The 22,175-nt window shown below is 50.2% G+C and overlaps 7 protein-coding genes across 7 annotated transcripts; 1 reads left to right on the forward strand and 6 right to left on the reverse strand.

The window, feature by feature from the left end:
- Nucleotides 1–29: 29 nt before the first annotated feature.
- Nucleotides 30–2,463, reverse strand: BKA67DRAFT_392741 (general substrate transporter). The gene is made up of 6 exons (XM_046096634.1): nt 2,103–2,463; nt 1,941–2,042; nt 1,693–1,839; nt 720–1,643; nt 560–663; nt 30–503 (listed from the first exon to the last, which is right to left on the reverse strand). The coding sequence occupies exons 1-6, from the start codon at nt 2,117–2,119 to the stop codon at nt 139–141; spliced, it is 1,659 nt and encodes a 552-aa protein (XP_045954122.1). The 5' UTR covers nt 2,120–2,463; the 3' UTR covers nt 30–138.
- A 335-nt stretch (nt 2,464–2,798) lies between these two features.
- Nucleotides 2,799–4,927, reverse strand: BKA67DRAFT_539463 (heterokaryon incompatibility protein-domain-containing protein; the record flags this gene model as incomplete). Its single annotated transcript, XM_046100637.1, has 3 exons — nt 2,799–2,910; nt 3,152–4,758; nt 4,889–4,927. The coding sequence occupies 3 exons, from the start codon at nt 4,925–4,927 to the stop codon at nt 2,799–2,801; spliced, it is 1,758 nt and encodes a 585-aa protein (XP_045954123.1).
- Nucleotides 4,928–5,998: 1,071 nt separating this feature from the next.
- BKA67DRAFT_523499 (dehydrogenase E1 component) lies at nt 5,999–7,366 on the reverse strand (the record flags this gene model as incomplete). The annotated part of the gene is made up of 2 exons (XM_046098478.1): nt 5,999–6,772; nt 6,830–7,366. 2 exons carry the CDS (start codon nt 7,364–7,366, stop codon nt 5,999–6,001), a joined length of 1,311 nt encoding a protein of 436 aa, XP_045954124.1.
- Nucleotides 7,367–8,290: 924 nt separating this feature from the next.
- Nucleotides 8,291–9,103, reverse strand: BKA67DRAFT_392774 (uncharacterized protein). The gene has a single exon (XM_046096635.1). It carries the CDS (start codon nt 9,011–9,013, stop codon nt 8,429–8,431), a length of 585 nt encoding a protein of 194 aa, XP_045954125.1. The 5' UTR covers nt 9,014–9,103; the 3' UTR covers nt 8,291–8,428.
- Nucleotides 9,104–10,904: 1,801 nt separating this feature from the next.
- BKA67DRAFT_694641 (uncharacterized protein) lies at nt 10,905–11,630 on the reverse strand. Its single transcript, XM_046109277.1, has 2 exons — nt 11,239–11,630; nt 10,905–11,139 (listed from the first exon to the last, which is right to left on the reverse strand). Exons 1-2 carry the CDS (start codon nt 11,322–11,324, stop codon nt 11,040–11,042), a joined length of 186 nt encoding a protein of 61 aa, XP_045954126.1. The 5' UTR covers nt 11,325–11,630; the 3' UTR covers nt 10,905–11,039.
- Nucleotides 11,631–13,893: 2,263 nt separating this feature from the next.
- BKA67DRAFT_578058 (uncharacterized protein) lies at nt 13,894–15,115 on the reverse strand. The gene has a single exon (XM_046103672.1). The coding sequence runs from the start codon at nt 14,899–14,901 to the stop codon at nt 13,975–13,977; it is 927 nt and encodes a 308-aa protein (XP_045954127.1). The 5' UTR covers nt 14,902–15,115; the 3' UTR covers nt 13,894–13,974.
- A 1,447-nt stretch (nt 15,116–16,562) lies between these two features.
- BKA67DRAFT_523676 (uncharacterized protein) lies at nt 16,563–18,947 on the forward strand (the record flags this gene model as incomplete). Its single annotated transcript, XM_046098493.1, has 2 exons — nt 16,563–16,735; nt 16,793–18,947. The coding sequence occupies 2 exons, from the start codon at nt 16,563–16,565 to the stop codon at nt 18,945–18,947; spliced, it is 2,328 nt and encodes a 775-aa protein (XP_045954128.1).
- Nucleotides 18,948–22,175: the final 3,228 nt, after the last annotated feature.

Consider the following 22,175-nt stretch of genomic DNA (forward strand, 5'->3'; position numbering starts at 1 on the left):
CTTACGAGAGAGTCGAGAAGATTACAAATGCTGATCTGAAAATTTATACAATAATGCCTATATACACTGGAGTGTATTCAACGGCAGCAGCGTACAGGCACCAAAAGCCACGTGGGCTGTTGCGTTCTAAGTTGTATGTCAAACGACCTCCCGTCTGGACTCTGTGGCCAGGTCGCCACCCGCACCTTGGTCCTTTTCACTATCGGTCAGATTGGAGGCAGCAGCTCTTAATCCACTCTGGTCGCCTTTGCTCAGTCTGCGAAAATGCCCTTCGTCGCGTTGCTTTCGCGTGGTATAGCCCACTGGCATCCACTTGGACGATGACCACGGCTTGATGTCCGGCGCGCTGTACATGATGTCGACGTTCTCCAGGCTGAGGGACACGGACTCGTACAGGAAGAACCAGACGAGCAATGCGGCTGCTAGGTTCGTCCCGACGAAGACGAAGCCGTAGGCGTAGGAGATACCGCTGTCTGCCAATGGTGTAAGGAAGGATATCATGACTAGAATAATATCATTAGTATGTGTGAGCAAACCATTTTCACGACAATATACGTACAATTGCCTAGCCAATTTCCAGCAGTTGCCAGAGAAGCCTGCTTGGCACGGGTTCTCAGTGGGAAGATCTCGCCGATGACAACCCAGGCCATTGGACCCCATGTTCTATTCAAACACATATTAGTAATATCTCATAATTTCGTGTAGTTTCTTCAACATACCCAGCAAACGAAGCAATGAACATGCAGGCGGAGACAATCATGACGATGCCTGAAGCGGGATTCTCACTTGGCGGCAGGGCAGTTCCTACCGAGGCAAAGATGAGCAGCCACATAGCCTGCCACAAAGCGCCCAGGAACAGCGGCCACCGTCTTCCGAATTTCTCGACGACGTATAACCCATAAAAGGTCATGGCAACATTGACAGCGCCAAGAATGAGCTGTGTCTGGATAGGATCTTCGATTCCCGCGGAATCGAAGATAGTTGCTCCGTAGTAGAAAAAGTAGTTGACACCAGTCCACTGCTGCAAGAACTGGATCGAAATACCCAAAAGTGTTCTGTAAAGAAGCTTTGGAATGTTTGAAGGCCGCCCGGTAAAGCATTCCAACCAAGAGCTGCTACCGGCTGAGGCCTCCTTCTCGATGACCGCGTACATCTCCTTGAGATCGTACTCCACAAGTTCGTTGCGAGGGTCGTCCTTCATGCCACGAAGTCGCGCCATCGCCATACGTGCACCTTCCCAGTCATGGCGGCCAGCTAGCCAGCGGGGAGACTCAGGCACACACAGGACACCAAGACCAAGTGGGATCGAGAAGCAGATGCCAAGTCCGATGACGATGCGCCAAGAAGCGTCTGAGTCTTGGATATTTCTCACACCATAGTTGATGATATTCGAGATGAGGATTCCAATAGTGATCATGAGTTGGTACGAGGCCACCACGGCGCCTCGGATCTCTCTTGGTGAGCACTCTGATTGGAACATTGGCACGCCTACAGAGAGGTTACCTACGCCAAGACCGGCGACAAAGCGGCCCATCATCATGTGGATCCAGCTGTTCATGGCGGTAATCTGAATGACGTTACCCATGATGAACACCACGACGCCGAAACTCAAGCTTCGTCGTCGACCCCACCAGTCTGCTGTGCTGCTTCGTGTTAGCAGACTATGGTCATGTCATATATTCCTTGACTTACTAGGCGCCAGATAAAGCACCGATCAAGGTGCCAATACTCATCAATGAGACCAGGAGTGACTGAATAATGGGGACCCAGGCTCTTGTTCCGTCCGGCTGCTCCTGTGCAAATCGATCGACAAAATCAGTAAACAGCAGCATGCCGGATCTAGCAACAACAGACATGTCAGTCTTTTCTGGAAACTAATTGGTGAAAGAAATAGTATCCTCTCCAATATAGAAGGAAGTACAAATGGATCGGTCACTTACATCTGACCAGTGTCGTAACCGAAGAGAAAGCCTCCCAGCGAAGTGACAGCTCCGAGGAGGATAGCCTCCACGCCGCAGTCTGCGCCATTGACACGAATACGCCTACGATATTATTAGCAGCAATATAAGGGAGGTAGTTGACTGTATCAGGCGGGAACTTACTTCTTTCCTAACTCCATATTTACTGCGACCTGTAATATTCAATTATAAGTCCGTAGAATAACAGAACAGATTCTGCCCAAAATTGCAATTCATACATCATCAGTTCCGCATCGGGTGAGACATTATATAGATCTTCCCCCATCCATTTGATTATGGGGGCAATGTGGGTTTTGTTGATTCGGCCCTACAGTGGCACAGCCAAGAGGATAAGACACTGAGACTGACGTTGCCCCAGATTTTCGAAGCGTCCGTCTCCCCTCTCCCCATAACTACCTGGTCGCGTGGACACCCTACGACACAGGATTTGTCTGGAGAAAAGAGTTTCGGTGTTGTTTAGCGTATTGTCTGCACTTGGCTATCGTCACCAGAGGGGATCAAGGAAAATTCGCAGGCATTTCGAGAAGCTCGCCAAGATCTCTGAAAAAGGAGGCCAAGATCTTGGGAGTGCGCTAGCGATGCCTTCCTAGCCGGGGCTTCAGCCTCACCCCATCGCTCTTGCAGTGCGATCACTGATGGAAGAATTATAAAATTTCTCGTCACAGGCTGTGCTGATTCAATTACTCGCGTCAAGCCGCCAAGCTTCCACCAATGGGGTAGGTGAGGGAGCGAGTGGGTGTATATCTTGGAGGCGGGCGTTGCCAAGCTTGGTGCTGGAGAGAAGAGGAGCAGTTGACAACAGGAAACTTTGTTCTGGTATCAAGGCCCGATGATTGCGGGCATCGTGCCACTGCCCTCTGCATGTTCACTGGCGCCAATCGTGATCAACCAAGTGGTCGGCGGCACAATGATGAGAGCACCTTCTCCATCGCTAGAAAAAAAGTATAAAGTAGAAATACAGCATGATTTGGGGTGCTTCTGGAATTGAGTGGTTGAAATCAATCAAGACACACCCTATAGACCTGTCAGTATAATATGTGATCATATCGAATGTTCATACCGTACTGGCGATGCAATTGATAGAAACAATTGAGTTAATTGCAAGACTCTCGTGTCTATCAATTGCCAGTATTATCACGAAGGTGATGATAAGTCAAATGATCTGAACGGACCTCATAACTGCTCTTTCTGAGAAACGAACGTCAAAAGGCGAATCCCCGATTTCTATGCCCAAAGCGTTGAAGCCGTCTGACGAGAATATGCAGAACAATCCAGCTCTCCGAAAAGTCGAATCCGAGGTTTCGAGTGATTTTAATAACAGACCGGTTACCCAATACAATATTTTACTACGTATAGTAGTCTTTCTATCTGCCTCGCTATCCAAGATGATACATCGCAACGGTAAGCAGTAGGTCCCGTCTTGAATTGGCACATACGGGTCGTCTTGAAAGACCATGAATGGTGCCGATGAAGGTATATTTTTCAAAGGACAAACCAGTCCCCGAAGACTTAAATGGCCGTCAGATACTTGCCCAAACTCGGAGGATTGTGTTGTCTGAGTGAGCTCCACGAAGACATCAGCAACCAAGGACTTCCAGTCGAGCTGAATGGTGGGAAGTGATAACATAGTAGTTTCTGGACCGCGCTCGGTGTTCCAATAGTAGATGAAGGATTCCCAAGTAGTGCGGCGGTTCAGAACTTCCCGTGCGTCGAACATTCGTGGTGCAAATTCGAATAACACACGATATTCAACACTTGCCCATGACCAACTCGGAGCCCGGTAATGCAGCGCTCGGCCCCCTGCCTTTGATCCTGCGCCGTGCCATTCAAGCATCTGAATAAGATGTGGATCGAACAAGCCAGCATAGTATGTGGCCGGAACGTGGTAATAGCGGTGGTATAATAACGATGTCATCTCCGCCACTCCTGCTAGCGCTATCAATTTGTCGTCAGGCTTCGTGACGCGTGTGCGCGTATATGCTGAGACGGTGTTACACCAAAAATGTAAAAGTTCCGCAGATACCGCATGCGGACTTTGCACAATGTCTTTGCATGGGACTGAAGACTTAGCAGGCAGTGATGGTATCGATGCAGAACGTGGCGTGTTCGAAAATATGGAGCCAAAGCGACTCCAGGTTCTGAGAAGGAGCTCACCGTATGTGGCATGCCTGCTGACCGCCGCAGATCCACTAAACTCTTTGCTGAAATCGAGCATATCTACAATATCTAGTCGTTTAAAATTGACGTGGCTTTCAGTTTGTGTCTCCTGCGGCAATCCATTCGGGTAGATTTCGCACGCATCGACCGTCGCACATTCCCATAGCATTTGTCGCGATCCAAAATGAAGTACTCTTGGGGGCAGAAATCTTTCTTGGAAAACCCACCCACGCTTCATGAGTGCTGTGTTCCAGACCTCTGCCCACCAAAAGTGAACATCAATCGCTACCCAACCACCTTTGGTCGAAGGTGCCCATGAAGGATGGACTTTTGCTGGGAGAAGGAGGGGTTTGTTGAGCATATCCGTAAAACCCATCGAGTTGTGCGGAACTCCAGTGGCAGAGATATTGCATATTGAGTGCGCGTATATTTCGCGCATCTCGAGACTCTGTGTTTCCCAGTCTTCTTCTGAATCCTGGATGATACAAAGGCAGTCGATCCACAAGTACCTGATTTGCATGCTACGTGCAACTCCAACAGCATCTTGAAATGACTGTGGCAGGTCATCTACAGGTTGTCCAGCCACGAATGCCTCGATGTTTCCACGCAGAAGCCGATATTGCTGGTTAACACTCCAGCGGTGACTTACGGTCATATAGTGGTAAGACAGAATGTCGTGTTCGCCATGTGTGACTAATCGCCACGATCCACTGTCTTGAACCCCGATGTCAACAAGCCTTTTCGGCTGATACCTTGTCACTGAGGTCTTCCAGGCCTGTAGGCGGGCACATCTTGGGTGTCGAAGGAGACAATCATTCATCCAAGACTTAGCTATCTGCAGCGAGGTTCTCGAATGAGAGTGTTTTTATGGCAAGGACAATCGCAGATCTAAATGATCAGGTTTGGAGCGCTTTGATAGCCATAGCACGCAACGTACCTTTGTACTTCACAAGTTCTGTCCTGCGACCGTGTCTAAAGTGTCCGTCAACCATCCAGGCCAGAAGAATGGAGAAAGGCCGACCTCTGCGTGGACGCAAGAGAGTCCACGTTGTCTTCGAATTAACCTTGGTGTGGAAAATGAGTTCTTCCAGATTTCCGATTTCGGTTCCTAGGGCTGAACATAGCTGGCATCCCTCAGCAAGCGAATTGCGAAACGACAGAGTATCATGATGGTGTGGATACTCTATTGCCTCATGAACCCCGAATTCTGGCCGGAACATTGATTCGCAAACTTGGCATATCATCGCGCTGTGTTAGTGCATTTATAGTTATTCGCGGCGATACAGTTTACTTTAAACAGCAAAGTTTATGAACGACGATTTGAGCAATCTTGGTGTCATGGCAAGCTGAGAACGTGGCTACGTCTAAGCTGACTGTCAGCAGTCGGGTGTGGTAGCCCCGCATTGGATACCTGTATGTCTCCCAGTTATCGGTGACATAGAAATTATAGGCTACCTATGCATTTGTTTTCTTTTGTTCGCATTATACGCCCAAACTGCTGACGAAACGAATGCCTCAAGTTTTAATAGACGCACGCGCCTTCTCAACGAAGAGAGCATTAGCTAATAACAGGATATACTGAGATTCCAGTCATTGGCTTGACAAGTCTGAGCCTATGAAATGTACTCTTCTTGTCCAGCCGAAAGTTCCCACAATCTAGTAGCCGAGTTTCTAAGAGCAGTGTAATGCTGTTGATAGAATTGGACAGTATCGAACGTGATACTGTTATCGGCGGATCTTGATATACTACCTTGCGCCAGGCAGAAGAATGTTAGGGATATTTTTCTTCAATTAACAATAGATATACGCATGTACTCAAGACATGCAAAATTTGCTCAACTTCCCATGCAGCATATGTTTCCTCATTGGTCTAGACTATTCTTCCCGCCCTCAAACTCGTTGACGTCGTACTCATCCGGGTATCTATCTAAATGGTCTCTCAGTTGCTTCATTTGTGCCACGAGGTCCGGAGTCAACTCTTCGTAGACATCCTCGAACATTGACCTGATTGGCGGTTTTTTCCCTTTCTCCGCCTCGGAGAATGCTTTCAACACGTCTCTCCTGATGCTATCTCTAGCGTCCTTCTCTTGGCTTTCATCCCAGATGCCCTTCATTTCCATATACTTACGTAACCTTGAGATGGGATTGTCTCTTCGTTTCCAATCCTCAACTTCAATTCTAGCACGGTACGCAAACGAGTCATCTGATGTACTGTGATGGCTGACGCGATAACTCATGGCTTCGATGAGAACCGGTTTCCCACCATCATGGAGCGCCATTTCTCGTGCCTTTTTCGTAGCTTCCCTTACTGCCCATATGTCGTTCCCATCAATCCTTATCGTGTCAATCCCATACCCAATACCGCGACTTGCAATCCCGTCACCACGGTACTGCTCCAGTGTGGGCGTCGAAATCGCATATCCGTTATTCCGACATATGAAGACAACGGGGCATGCCCGTGTCGCCGCGATGTTGAGCGCTGCGTGGAAATCTCCTTCACTTGCCGCGCCTTCGCCGAAATAGACCACAGCAACTCTGGGCGGTATGGAGGGATCATTGATCCTCTGCATCTTGAGTGCATAGGCTGCTCCACTGGCGTGGGGAATCTGTGTCGCTAGCGGGCTCGAAATTGTATGCTGTCGCCAATCAGTCCCACCGTGCACACCCAACCATACGTGATTGACTATACTCACAATATTCAGCTCTTTACTTCCATAATGCACTGGCATGTTCCTGCCCCTTCCCGGATCCTTGGTGTTCGCAAATAGCTGGTTCATGAAATCGCTCAGCTCAAACCCCCTCTGCCTGAAAACGCCTTGTTCACGATACTGACAGAAGACTACGTCCTCTTTCTCCAACACGGACGCCGAACCAATGCTGATAGCCTCCTCGCCAGCTGATACCATGTAAAAGCTAAGACGACCCTGGCGTTGCGCATCAAACATTACGACGTCCATAATGGAGATCAAAAGCATGTTTCTGTAGAGCTTTATTATCTCCTCGTCGCTAAGATCGGCCTTGAAAGATGAGTCCACGATTTTCCCATCTTGATCTACCACTCGGTATGTGGGCAGTGACGGCGACTCGGACGCAAGCACGAATTGTAGGTCGCTCGTAAACGCGCTCTTCACGGCGCCGGGGAACGATACATGGCTCGCGCCTGGTCGTTGCGAGACACTGCTCGCCCTTCGTGAGAAGACGTGTGTGGTACTCGGCGCGCTGGGGGGCATCCAACGTCCAGCGCCGGTCACTTGCCGGAGCGGTACTCTAGGAAGCAATCTCGTCTTCATTTTTAAGACGGGTCGAAGAGATGTGGTCAATTGGCGCTATACATACGCAGAGAAGAACTGTCTGCGTCAAAGATGAAATAATCAAGCCCGTCATGTTCAGAATGCCCGCTGACCCGTTGGAATGGAAAGGTGCAGCAGGACGTCATTTGAGCCGCTGGAAACCGAACTCCGAGTATAACCATGAGTTGCGGGGAGTGCCTCTGGAAAGCGCTAAATAGACTTCGCGGGCGGCTGAGACTGGGGAATGGGGATCGTGGACTGGAGAGTTAGTGATGAAACTAATCCGTATGTATCCACTAGGATCGGCAGCAAAATAAAATGCTTCTCGTCCACGTATCTATCCCAAAGCACTTAAAATCTAATTTGCTAATAAAAATGAGTGCAATGTGTCTCGCAACTGACGCATCTCAGCGCCGTCGCACCCAACTCTGCTACTTATCTGTACACTCATAAAAGATAGTCCGAGCGCTGCAGCAGCTCGTATATTGAGCAAGGAATCTTTTATATTTCGATTCTTTCATCTTGCATAGCCTTTATAATGCATCCCTTTCCATAAAATCCTTCAAAATTTCTTCCCAGTTCTAGTAATATCCTCCACGACTTATCAAAAGCCGAAGTGCCCCAGAAGTACCATCGTGGCCTAAGTCTATGGAGCTTGTCGAACTCTTCACCTCCGTATAAATAATCCGCATCTCGATTGGGCTGGTCTGGTGCGAAGAACTTCATCTCCGTCTAAGTATGACATATACGTACAGTACCTCCAAGCTGGTTCTCTAGCCTGCTTAATTGAGGCGCGTTATGGCTTGCAACCGCGTGAGCGAATGATTGTGCTAGAGGAACTAACATCTCTGGGTTTGTTGTGGAACGAAACAAGGTCGGCGAAATTGCGCCGTCCAGCTTATCCCACGTAAATTCAGGCATCCAGTCTGATTTGTCCGAGTCTTCCGCATCGAATGGACCAGGTGATATCTCATTGTCAGAATCCTAATCTCCTTCCTCTTGTCAGGCTTGGTATAGATCACCCATTTTCAGGTATCTTCCGTCGGGCGTAGTCATAGAAACGTCAATCGTGAGCTCCTCGAGCGATGGACAGCAAATAGCGGGCAAGTCGGGATGAGGTCCAAAGGACGCGGGAGACAATGCCCATAATGTTTCTAAACGTAGCCTCCGCAGTGTCGGCAGCTGGACTGCGCGTCTGATCGCAAGGCTGAGATCATCGAAACTCTTGGGGTCATCCAAGAGGCTCTCCGATTCTAATCTCTCATTAAATGGATCATCGTCCTCCATTCCTAGAGTTATCTCGGCCAGGGACGGTGAAAAGTGCATGTCTTTAGCGCCTTTGCCCAAGCTGACCTGATGCTTCTTCAGGCTGACATAGTCCTGCGCTGTGGGAGGGCGGAGGTCCTTTCGATCTCCTGAAAGCCTCGGCATGAGTTGAGCATAGCAGTTAGAAAATTCGGATGGAGATCCCAGCGCTCTATATCGTATCCAGCACTGACCTCGATCTTCGACACACATCTCACCACGGAGAGGACGATATTGCCTTGCTCTAACCCGACGAATTTGTTCAGATTTCGCGCTTCCCATATGCCGGGCTTACGGTTGTTGTGTGTTGATTAGTGTACCGTTCTCTACCAATTCATCAATCCGAAAATCAGTTAGCGATGCAGCTTCGTCTGAGAGACTGATGCTAAGCTCTTCAGGTTCTCATGCACTCAATTGCTCAAATAGAGTTGATAGGGTACGCATAAAAGCGCCATTGTTAGCTTCAGCCTCGGATCTGCCTTGCATTTTTCAGCTTCTTCATGCTGACTTCCGGCTGCACCACATGATATCGAATCTTTCTGACGTTGGCGCGCTCATTAGGGGCGCTCGTAAATATCTTGCCGAATTCTGATAAACTCTCACTGCTGCTCAGTACCCGTAGCTCTGAATCAGACACCCAGATACTGTCGCCCATGGCTGAAGTTTCAGTATCGAACATTTCGATTCATTGAAGATACAAAGAAAGATTATGCCTGTAATTTAGCCAGGTAGTAAATATAGTGGTGGCCGTGAGTAGAGAAGTCGCCACGATAACTAAGTATCCACTGCGACGGTGACTTTTATAATTGCCGGTCAGCATACAGCTCGGCCAAGGCCTCCATAACAACAGAGAGGTTCGAATGGAATATAATTCATATTGCATGACTAGTATAATGTAATATGAACGAAGCAGCGTAATATGGTCTCGCTTGGACGAGTCAAGCTGGAAGCTGGTAGAGTAGACCGCAAGTTATTATGGTGAATTTCCCAACGACCATCAACGAAGAGGCTACCACGAGTGTGGAAGCACAACTCAAAGATTCTTGCGTTTACGTAGTACAATTGTTTCCCCTCCAGGTCCGAGATGGTCAACTGAGGGCTTCTTATTGGAGTTTATTGTCCTCGAACGTGATAGTGGCAACAGCCGTGGTATTAGGTAAAGACCGGACAAAACGCCACGCAAAACATCAATATTATGATCAAGCAATATTTCAACTGAGACTGAGCAACTAAGAATATAGGGCATCTAATAAATAAGGCATCGATATAAAGATTCGCAATTATCAAATACACACTCAACTGAGGCCTTCAGTCCATGAGAACCATTATAAGGGGCCATAATGCCCCGCTGCCCTTTTGCGTCTGGATCTCGATGATAGGGTCAGTCAGTATTGGTCCTTGTCCTCGTGGCATTCGGCCAGATTGTACTTTAAGCTATCAATTAGCGACAAAATTCAAATTGAGCAGACGTGACGATAGATAAAGCTTGCCTACAAAGCAGGCTTCCACTTCTCGTGGTGCTGGGCCTAGGCACATCAGCCAGCAACAGCCGGGGTTGTGTGGGCCGACTTCGTATACGGAAGGGGTTTTTGATGCGGAGCATTTCCCTCATAACCTTGCTAGGTTAGCTATAATCACACAAATAACTGCTAGTTTAGGCATAACTCTCGAATCCTGCGATACCCACAGCTCGAACCACCAAAATGGACAAGCTAAGCCAAGAAAGCTTATCTTCACCACGAAGGATCATGGCCCTGGTTTTTGGTATTTGTGTCCTCGTTCATTCACTGCACATCGTTCTGCTTTCAGTATCGGTAGCACGCGCCAGAAAGGCTAGCTTTCGCTCCCATGCCCGTCCGTTTGTGCGTAACTCAATCAATTAAGGCGGAGTTCATTCAAGGTTCAAACGCCTTAAATGCTTACGCTTTTCGATGTTGTCCAACACAAGCCTTGATAGACCGACATAGCATACTGGATGAGGAAGAAAGTTAGATCTGGGGGATCTTCTCCGCATGCCCCCGCCCCCCCGGCATTGTGCTCTTGTACAATGGTCCAGTACATGAACATTTAAGTCGTTATTTTAGGTCACGAGTCTCGGATCTGCGAATCAGTATCTTGTGTGCAGAGGAATTTTTAGAGTATCTTGGCTTGTCACAGACGATATGAACGAGTCTCCACATGAACGTTCTCTTGCAGTAGATTTAGATCTATGGTTTGCTTCCAGTAATATACATGACCAATCACTTGTTACCCACAGAACCAAGCATTCGAGGACCATGAAGTTCTTTTCGTCCAGCAGGAATCCGATCTAGCAGTGGCAGACGGCAATCAAGTCACCGTAGGCGCACGTGCCTCCGACGCAAGCGTCCTGGCAGGCAGCGCGGGAGTGGTAAAGACCGGCAGAGCAACTGTCGAGTGGTGATGTCAGTATAGGCCCCCTGCCAAGTAAATGCACAGTCGATCAAGAAGATCGAACTTTAAGGTCGAAGGGGAAGCTATTAACTTACCGAGTTTCAAGCTTGGCTTCTGGGGCAGGAGCTGCAACGGCCGTGCCGATGATCATCGCAACCAGGGTGAGGCTGAGGTACTTCATGCTGAAAGTTGTCTTTGGCTTTTGTGAGAATACTTTGAGAGATAGAAGAATGAGGCAGTTGAAGCTGTTATTGAGAAGTCTTGCAGCAGGAAGAGCATGGTTCTTATACTCATTGGTTCAACCTCTGCGCAAAGGATGACACGGGGTTCTAGATGGACCTGTCATGCTTGTAGAAACCCTGGTCAAGGTTCGACTTCGAAGGATGCGCTAACTGTCCATCTTTTTCGGATTCGAGATTGTCAAATGCAGATATCGCATAGGAATAGCGACCTGTCGCGTACGTTGAAAATGAAGTCACAAACCAGATCCTTCGCACTGGGATTCTTGTTGTCGCACAGCGTATTTTTACCGAAAGATTTAGGACCGACACCCGTACCGTAATTCTGGGGCGAGTGGCACCCGACATACGATACATGCATGCGTGCTGGCAGAATGCGCAGGGTCCCTAGTCTACTGCTTAGTACCTGCTCTATTTGGAACGCCACGACCATGAAGCTTTTTAGAGACAACATCTCATAGCATCATTGGAATAAAGGTAACAGGTGCGATATGGTTTCTGCCCATCTCGGAAAATCCAGTGTCCATGTAGCACATAAGAGGTCTTGCTAGGCGTGCAGCGGGGTGGGTGAAGGTGATCCCGATTGCTTCTTGACTATTCTATCGATACATTACATAAGTCTTCGACGTTGACAAGATAAGATATTGAACAGTAGCGGGTAACTAACATCATTAACTATGTGGAGGTTGACTGACCTTCGAACACAAAACAACGGGTATCAAGTGGCACGTTGCCCAGCAAAATATTTCTCAAGCAAGTCTCAGTTAGCAAATCTTTACGTCCTCCATGCCAATCTGGATTTTCATCCAGATCGATTTCCTCAAGATGCCGGCGACCGCCACTCCGCCAGGATTGTCTATGAAGTAGGAGATATGGTCACATAATTAACGACTGCCCCTGAATAGCATTTGTTTGAGCACTTTATGAAGCATTGATGATATTGATACATAGAAATTTCACGAGTCGTAAATGAGTCAGGTTGTTGTAAAGCAACAAGAAACGTCTTTCTAAGTTGTGCCAGGATGGCCCCGGCCAGCGTGAGCTTCTGAAGCTGCCACCATATCGGGGTATATCGTCTCGTTCAAATTATCGAATCTCGTAACTCCCTCTTACATCACTTCTATTTCTATATTAGGTGTCGTACATGATAGTATCTACAATTCTATTACACTGTACACACAGTACGATTTATAGATAGAGCCTCTCAAGTCACGTACAATACGTGCGTTATTCGAACACAAGTCAATTTTGAAGGTGGCCCTTGGTCAACGACGGGATAGGAAAACTGGGAGTATCGTTCCCTTTGAAGCTGCACTACGGCTGAACTATTTGTCCGCCGATCATGCTTGGCTACCAATGAATGAAATTCTGTACGTATGTATTTGTTGTGACCTAGCACGTCCCTTACAACCGCTGTCTCAATATGAGCAGGATATGCATTCACTTCCCAGGTAATGCTAAACCACAAGCTCACAGCGAGGTACCAACTTCTGACTTTGACCTACTGCCCTGCCCCTGTGGTAGACCCTCGGCATGGACATGACGTATCAAAGTCTCGTCGGGCATCACACGGATTCCAACTGAAGGCGTTTCTGAGTCTACATTTACGACCATCAGCAATACTAACTTTGAAACCATGGGGACAGTCCAAACATTGACACGTGAGGCAGTATCATCTTGTCACCTAAATGTTTGATGGCTGCAGAGTTGGTAGAACGTCCCCCAAACGCTTTGCAGACTATAGTGCAATGCCCCTTCCACGTACTGTGAAGACATGGACAGCAGATAGGTAGCTTACTACAATGTTTGCTTGGAAGGAAACATATTTGGTGGTTGAGCTTGTCCTTAAAGCGTCGTGGAGTATACCCGGACACATAGTAAACGGCAGAAACAGAGCAGCAAGAAGAGGACTGGTAGTGGTTTACTGCTCGTTTTATTCACTAGGCTCGCGTTCGCACCTACTCTGGTGCCGGGCGCTCGGCGTTTCAATGAAATCGTCGTCAGGTCGTTACGGCTATACGTCAACACACTATCAAATAGGGCTAAGTGTGGTGAGTAGTCATACAATTTCGCCAGCCTTGATTTGTAGACCCGCGGCTTTGTCGAATAAATAAACTAACATGCTTATATTACACCTTGCAAGAGCATACATTATTTGCCTTCAAGGGTGACACGAGTCGTATAGTACCTCACTACAGCAGATTTCAAGCGGAACGTTCAAGTACCACTCTTCCCAGGCGCCTCTCCTTTCTTGAACAAAATATACTTCTTGTCGATACCAGTTCATCAAGGATTTGCTACTTGCAGCTTTTAAAAGTCCTACATAGTGTGCGCAGCTGAAGCCAAACTGGAAACTCATTCTTCAGCTCGCTTCCATCTACAGCCCGGAATAGTCTGCGTGCAAGTTTCGAAGGTACTGAGGGGAACGCTACCACGGACAAAATAAGATTCACCCAGGCCAGCAAAAAATCCCAGCAATCTATCACCTGTAGATGAAGCAGAAAATGGAGGCTTGTGTCAGGAAAAAAAAAAAAAAAAAAAGGAACATGAATCTTGTGGTTGTCACAATTATGTACAGTGCCCGGCTCTAATCTATTTCTTGGGCTCCTCCTTCTTCTCCTCGGGCTTCGGTGTGGGAAGCTTGAATGTGTCGGGCTTGCGGTCAGCACCGGGCCCAACGGGCTCCCAAGCAGTAGAGCCTCCCTCAAAGTTACGGAAAGCTTGTGTGAGCTCAAGAGGCTCTGTGACAATGCGCTTCTTCTCCTCGTCGTAACGGATCTCGGTGTAACCGGTCAAGGGGAAGTCCTTGCGCAGAGGGTGACCCTCGAAACCGTAATCAGTCATGATTCTGCGGAGATCCGGGTGGCCAACGAAGAAAACACCGAACAGATCGTAGACCTCACGCTCGTACCAGTTGGCACCGTCGTATAAGCTCGTGATGCTGGGGACTGGTGTGGCCTCGTCGGCATATGTCTTGACTCGGATGCGAGCGTTATGCCTGACACTGAGAAGGTTGTAGACGATCTCGAATCTTTGGTCCCTCGTGGGGAAGTCGGCGGCTGTGACGGTGCTGCACTGGGTGAACTCGGCGGCGGTGTTGTCTGGGTGCACGTTAGATTGCTGCTTCTCCAGGCGAAACAAACGGCGGGCTGGGGGCAACTCACACTTCAGGAAGGAGAAGACGGGGATGACTGCGGAAGGGGCGATGTAGAGGACCAACTCATCCTTCCAGACGGAGAACTGCTGGATGTACTTGGGCAAGCAGCCCATGACCCACGATCCGTAGCGGTGCAGGTCGTCGGCCTTGGTCTGGTACTTGTCGGCAGGGTTGACAATGGGGGCCTTGAGCTCCTTGGGGTGATCTCTAGGAGCTTGCCTCATGTTCTGGGCGTCGGAAGGCATGGCGATGGCATTGGTGCGGGCAGTGGCGCTGATGCAGCGCAGCTGGACTGAGGGCGAGGGCCTCGCGGGTCGCAAAGCTGAAGCCAAAGCCCTGCTTCGGCCAAGCTTGGTCGCCATGGTGTTGGATGTTGTAGTGGGTGATCCAATTGGCCGTCGGGGTTGGTGTCTATGCTATCGCGAATTACCACGGGGCGCAGTCGAGCTCTGTCTGTCTCTGTCTGTCTCCCTCTCAATCAGAACGCAGTCGTCAACAAGTGTCATGGCCAATTCCCGAGCCGTGATTGCTTGGGCCGGAAATTAGTTAGTGCAGGTTCCGGATTGTGTACGGAGCCGACCTCTGAGAGTAAGGTAATCAAATCAACCTTGCGCGAAAGAATGCAGCTGGGGAGAAGTTGCCCCACGTTCATCTTCATCATGGCCCGTGCTTGGAGACCACTCTGACTGAGGCTTCCTCCAGTACATGACACACATAGATTCTGGTGGTAGCCTCGACGAAAACAACTGTATAAGAATGCTGCTGGACATGGCAAGGTGCAAGTCTACAACCATCCCACATCACGTCATGAGCACATGTGTACGGAGAGCATATTGGACGAGATGCGAGTTGGGGTGTCCTTTTTTATGTATTTCTCTTTCCTTGGAGGACGTAAGGCTACCTGTGTATCTGTATCTACGTGCCAACCGTAGTCATGGGAGTAGAAGTCCGAGTTGGTACACACGTATAACTATGCCTTGCTCGATTGCCTGTAAGCGGCTGTGTCGTCTTTGTGTAGCAAATGGTCCAGTATCCGCATCCGCGCGTAGGTTGAAAGTTCCCAGCGCGTTTGAAACCGTTTCCAGTGCTTAGCACATGATATCCATTTCAACTTGAGTGTTTGCTTGCCACAACACACCGATCAACCGGTATAATGTCTTTGGGCAATCAAGCAGAGTGCCAGTAGGGTACGGTAGGTTACGTTCTACTGTTGCAGCCCCCACCTGTGCCTTTTGTTGCTATTCGGACACGTGCACTGCAGCTATTCAATATGTGCTTTGATGCCTACCTCCTGTGTGTACTCTGCGAGACGAGCACGATTCCGTGTGTAGACAGTGCGCTAGTCTACATCGGGGGCGGCTGGTGCCAGCGCTCGGGAAACCTCGTCAACTCGCTGGCAGGCTTTGATTTCAATCTCAACCTGCACTTCACAGTCAGTCTGCTCATCTCAAACCACTTCCTTGCCACGACCAGACCCGTCCGCTCAAGCTCACCGAACCCACCGATGACTTGACTTAGGCCCGGATCAGTCACTTATTTGTCCTCCGTACATTTTTCCCCCTGGCGTCTCGACGAGGTCTTCCATGATTTTCATGTTCTTGCAAATCTGCTGCTCTCTTCTAATCAGTCAATCAATCAATCCATCGATCGATCACTCAGCCACCGCCCAGCACAATCCGTAATACACAAAACCGCCTTACCCTGCAGCGCAGCCGTCGATATAACCATCTGCTACGTAGCCGCGTTCATCTATATCTATATTTCGTCTCCGCTCCTCAAGTCACCTCAGGCTTTACCCCTGCTTGAGACAACACAGCTCCTTCTTCACACTCTTCATCATGGCCCCTCAAGACAGTTTCATCGACGACGAGGAAGATACGTGGTATGTTTTGGTGCAAACTTCGCAACATCGACATCCGTCCAGAGTACTGACCACGCTCCTAGTCCCCTCTGCATAGAGGAGCTTGACATTCAGGACAAGAACTTTTATCCGTGTCCTTGTGGCTACCAGGTATGCAGTGCAATGCAATACCCCGTCCATGACCCCCGCCTGTTCTCCAAACTGACCACGTCGTCCTCGCAGGTCTGCCAATTTTGTTACAATAACATCAAGCACAACCTAAACGGTCTCTGTCCTGCCTGTCGACGACAATACGACGACAGTTCGGTCAAATTCGAGGCTGTTACCCATGAACAGTATGCCAACCATGTCCACAAACTTTCCCCCTTGCCACGTCACTAACGCTTTGCCAGGATCGCCGAATTCAGGGCAAACATACAAAAGAACCAGAAGAAGCGAGCCGCTGAACAGCGCCAAAAAGAGGCACAAAAACGAGAGGTCACGGACAGGACCAACCGCAAGAACCTCGTTGGCGTGCGAGTGGTGCAGAAGAACCTTGTTTACGTGACAGGTTTAACCCCCACCGTACCCGAAGACGAGCTCTTGAAGACGTTGCGAAAGCAGGAGTTCTTTGGGCAATATGGCAACATCCAGAAGATCTCGATTAGTAACCGAAAGGCGCCGGATGGCCAACAACAGTCCCTCGGCATATACGTTACATTTGAGAAGAAGGAGGACGCCGCCCGGTGTATCGCTGCTGTCAACGGTTCCCACAATGGTGATCGCATCCTGAGGGCGCAGTTGGGCACCACCAAGTATTGCTCTGCATGGTTACGGAACGAACAGTGCGGCAATCGCCAATGCATGTTTCTGCACGAGCTGGGCGAGGAGGAAGATAGCTACACCCGACAAGATCTCTCGTCCCTCAACAGCATACACACCCAGCGGCCTTTGTCCAATGCTCCCGGCTCTTCTCGATCTGCCTCTCGTCTGCAAGGAGGTCCGGCTCAACAACCTCCGCCTCCCATCGCCCAGCCCATGGTCCGTACCTCTAGCAAAGAAGGATCGGACATGGGCGATGGTCCTATTCTACCCGCCACAGCCAACTGGGCCCGGACCACTCAGCAGAGGAGTCGCCGTGGAAGTCATGCTACGAGTGGTGCCGCCTCTAGTCCAGCCATCTCCAACTCGTTGCCTGTTACTACCGAGTCTGCGCAAGAGGCGATCGAGTCTTCACCGCCTCCTGAAGAGCCTGCACCTACTCCTCCACCTACCGCCCCGGCATCAAGTCGAAAGGCGGGAAAGCAGCCCGCTGCTTCAAAGGAGCGGGAGGCCAAGGAGATTACTAATGCCCAGCCTTGTGTCAAGGATCCATATGCACTGCCCGACTTTAGTGACCTGATGAAGAGATTCATGGCGATTCCAGACTTTACTCCCCCGAAAGAACACGACGATTCCTTCCCGCCTCTGTTCGACCCTTACGGTGGCTACAAGAGGCGCGTAATGCGCGAGGAGGAGGAAAAGGAGACTAGGGCTACCGAGCAAGAAGAGCAGGCCGATAAGCTTTCCGAAGGGGAACCTGAAAGTGGCAGTCATGCACTTGGCGGCGAGCCCGAGGATAGAGATCAGGAGGTCTTTGACCAGAGAAGGAATCCGGCGCCCATTCAGCGATCGAGCACGGATGCCTTGTTTGGGCCCAGTTTGACGTCCAGCTACGCACAAGGTGCTGGCAACATTGGCTCCATTGGCAGTCGGTCTATCACACCCCAGCAGTTTGGTCGGGCTCAAGGCAACTTCCCGGATCAGGTGCCCCCAGGTCTTTCGGCTCCTCAGTCAACACTCTTCCAGGGCCAAGGTCATACTCGGCAGCAGTCGCGATTCAGTTTTGCCAATGAGAATGCTTCAGGCTCAAAGGTCAATTTGGCTGCTAACCCCAGACTCATGGCCCAACAAACTTCCATGATGCCGTCTTCCTTCCAATCACAACCTGGTAACCAATTCTATGCGTCTTCCATGCCTGGGCCGCCTCCTGGCCTCAAGTCAACAGGTACTCCCCCTGGTGCTGGCATGTTCGGACAAGGGCAAGGTTTTGGCTCTGGTTTTGGCGGTGCACCCTCCAAGGACAATGCAACCGAGTTACTTCGAAATATGTTTTCGAGGGGAAACGTTAGTGGCCATGCCCAAGACGTGGGTAAGCGTGAGTACTTTTCCTCTTTTCAGAACCAATACCCAAGCTCCTCTACCTCCTCCACCCCTGCTCCTGCCTCCGGCCCGAACGTCCTGGCATCGCTCTATGCTTCCCAGCCTGGAGCCTTTTCTCAGGATTTTGGACCCAAGCAGAAGAAAAAGGGGAAGAAGCACAGGCACGCTAACACTTCCTCCTCTGGGGGAGGTGCTGTAGTAGATCTTGCAGACCCGAGCATCTTGCAGGCACGTATGCAGCAGCATCAGCACCAAGGCAGCAATGCCGGAGTTGGACAGGGGCTGTTTGGAGGTCAGAGTCAAGGTGGGTACAATCCAAACATGATGTATGGTGCCGGTGCCGGTGCCGGATATGGCAGATGGTGATCGCCATCTGAAATGTGAGAATGAGGGGTTGGAAGTGGTGGCGTTTTATTTTCTGCGGGTTGCTTTTTGTACACAGGGTGTGTTTGTTGGGCGTTTAGGATTGCGGCAAAGCTTAAAAGGAAGGCTTCAAGGGGTTTTCGTCATTTCGAGCGCGCATCAAGAGATATGACTCGGGACGAGTCTACGGTTGCATTGGCGTCCACATGTTCTTGGAAACGACGAGATCACATGTTGAAGCTCGGCGTAGCGTCAACAGAAGGGAAATCCCCTTTTTTGTTTGTTTGGCACTGGCACTGGCATTCTGACGAGTTCGCGCATCTTTTGAGGTTGATGTGGTCACGCCCAGGCAAGCTATCGTCATCTTCCACACTTGTTCTCTCCTGTATGTTAACGAGCAGATCATGTCCTACGTTTTGGGAGGCTGGTCAATATAGCTTTTTGCCCCCTTATAATCGCATTCATGTACATCTTTTGTGGAAGATGACGATAGCCAACCTGTGATGATCCTTAAAATGCCGCTGTGATTTTTTTTATTAAATTCATGACTTCTTGATTTCTGGAAGCTAATGATGTTATTTTCTAGAGGACGAACTTCTCCCACTCGACGAACAGTCTGTCGATGCCTTGGTTGCGGATACAGATCCTTTGGATTTTGGCGGTTCGATACTGCTGGGGCGTAGCGGAACCACCACGCCAGCACCACCACCTGGACTTGGCTTCCCACATCATCACCACCCTATACAATCAATACAGTTTGGCGAGACGAATTCGGTAGCATCAACGCCAATTATTCAGAGTCCCGCCATCGCAATAGCCCGTCCACAGCCTGCAATCCCCCAGCCGGTCACTCCTCTTGTTACTCCGGTCACTCCCGTAAAAGTAAAGGCCAGCTCCAAGAAAGCTGCTAAAGGTGAGGCGGCTGTACCCACCTCCGAAGCGAAGAAGACAATCAAAGACCTCGCTGTCGAGAGTGGCCTGTCCAAAGATATTGCTTCGCAGCAAAGTCAGCCTCTCAAGGAAGAAGATTTCCCAGCACTTGATTCTGTCAGAGCAACGTCAACTCCGAAGGTCACGCCCGCTCTGCCTTCGAAACCTGCTGCCTCGGCCAAGCCTGAAAAGGGAAAGAAGAAGTCAGAGCCAGAGACGCCAAGTAAGGCCTCAACACCCAAGAAAACAGCAACGCCAGCAACAACCAAGGTGGATAAACGCCCCACACCAGGTATCCTCGATATTGCAGCTGCCACAAAATCGGCGACCCAATTTAGGGAAGCCGACACGACTGTTGATGCGAGGAGCGCGGCATCAGGTCCTACCACCTCAGCTCAAGCACCCAAATCCGTGGCGTCCTCAGCTCTTCCAACCCCGACGCTTACCTCGGCATCTGTTGCGTCACCTCTCGCGAGAGCCGCACCAAAGACTCTGCGCTTGATCCAAACGCCCAAGACAGAACAGCCGCCGAATCTACCCTCGGCTGCCGTAGCATCGATCCGCTCAGCTGCGATCGCGGCAGCTGGTCACCGCCCTGGCACCCCTGCCAGCGAGGTTATCTCAGATTCGACGTCGGTAATCAGTGCTTCGGTGTCTGCTTCACGTACGAGCTCCCCGCCACCTTCCAGAGTTGGTTCTGCCGCTGTTCGTGTGACCACGAAGAGCCAGCAGCGCAAGCAGCGTAACAAAGCCTCAAAAGATGCCGTCGCAGCGGCAATCGCCGAAACAAAAGCTGCTGAAGAAGAGGTCGAGGTGGCCCCGATTGAAGGCAGGAAAAAGAAGCAAAGGAAAGAAAAGAAGGCGAAGACCCCGAGCGTGGACAGTCCCGCAATCAGCCGACCAGAGACGCCCGTTCCTGAAGCATCAAAGGCCGTTGCTACAAAAGTCGAGGCATCTACTGTCAAGACCCGCACCAGTGAAGAGAGAACGACCCCCAAGGAGAGAGCAACTACCATTGTATCTCCTGTGACTGTTCCAGCTCAGACGAGGGAGACTGAAACCAAAGAGCTTAGGGAGGCTCTCAAAAGCCCCACACAAATTGACACGTCGATCAGGTTGAATGAATCTACTAAGACTACTGTTCTGACGCCTGATTACGTACAGCCTAGCGCGGAGCCGCGACAGCAAGAGGCCATGTTCGAGGGCGCCGTAGGCGAGGTTCCCACTCTGTCTGAGATGCTCCAGAGCCTCATTGCGGAGGGAGAATTGCCAGATCCTGACGACATGAACCTGTTTAGACCGGTACCAAACTACCGTGTTGAGGTTGAACGAGCTGCCGCTGCTGCATTGCCACCTACAGTTCGCTCTGTCGTGACCAAGGAAGATGAATCCGAGCTCAACGCCTTCCGGGCCGTACGCAAGGAGATCAATGGCCACCGTGTCCTCCTGACACCCAACGGCGACTTTGTGCTGAATCTCACTGATGAGGAAGAAAAGCGTTATCTGGACCTTCAGGCCAGTATTGCCAAGACAAGCGGCGAAGCGATCGCTTTCACCCATCCCAAGCACGCGATTCCCGGTTCGGGCTTCAGTCTGATCAAGGGTCGGGCTGTTCCTAATGGTGTGCCGTCCTTCTTTCCTATGGGTCCCGGCAGCTTTCCTCCGGACCCTGTAGGTAAGATGCACCGCGAAGAGGCTATCGGTTGTATCAACCAACATGTGTTGCCCTCATTGAACCTCGGCTCCTATAAGACAAATTCCGCATTCCCGAATAATGCCAACAGCGTCAACCTGCAAAGTCTTGCTCCCTGGATTTCCGGAGCTACGAACTTGGTCGACAAGGACGGCAAGCGCGCCAAGATGTTCGGTGACAATTGGGATGACATGGATGACTTCCCCCATCATGACGCTGAGGGCGTCGCCGGGGCTCCCTCGCCTGCCATTGGTAGCACCCCTCTAATGAGTGTCGAGGAGGCCGAAAGCGTGCTAGCACAGGCCAAGAAGCAGCACGATGCGACCGATAAGAAGTTCAAGTCGCAGATGCTTAAGTTGCGTCGCAACCTGGGACTTCACTGACTACCTACGGTACTCCCAGGACTAGCGGCCGGTTTCGCCAATCGTTTTGGCGGCAGATTGTTCGGAATGGTCGTCGCATACACACTGGTGTTCGCCGTTTGGCTGGTCCATTTCGTCGTACTGGTCGGGATGGTTGTAGCCAGAATTCTGATCGACAGAGTGTGGACAGTGCTTGGGGCACTGATCGGCTTATTGAATCCTAGTAAGGGTCTCAAGAGCCGCCCG

Source organism: Truncatella angustata (assembly GCF_020726525.1).
Source record: "Truncatella angustata strain MPI-SDFR-AT-0073 chromosome Unknown BKA67scaffold_8, whole genome shotgun sequence".
Classification (NCBI taxonomy): Eukaryota; Fungi; Ascomycota; class Sordariomycetes; order Amphisphaeriales; family Sporocadaceae; genus Truncatella; species Truncatella angustata.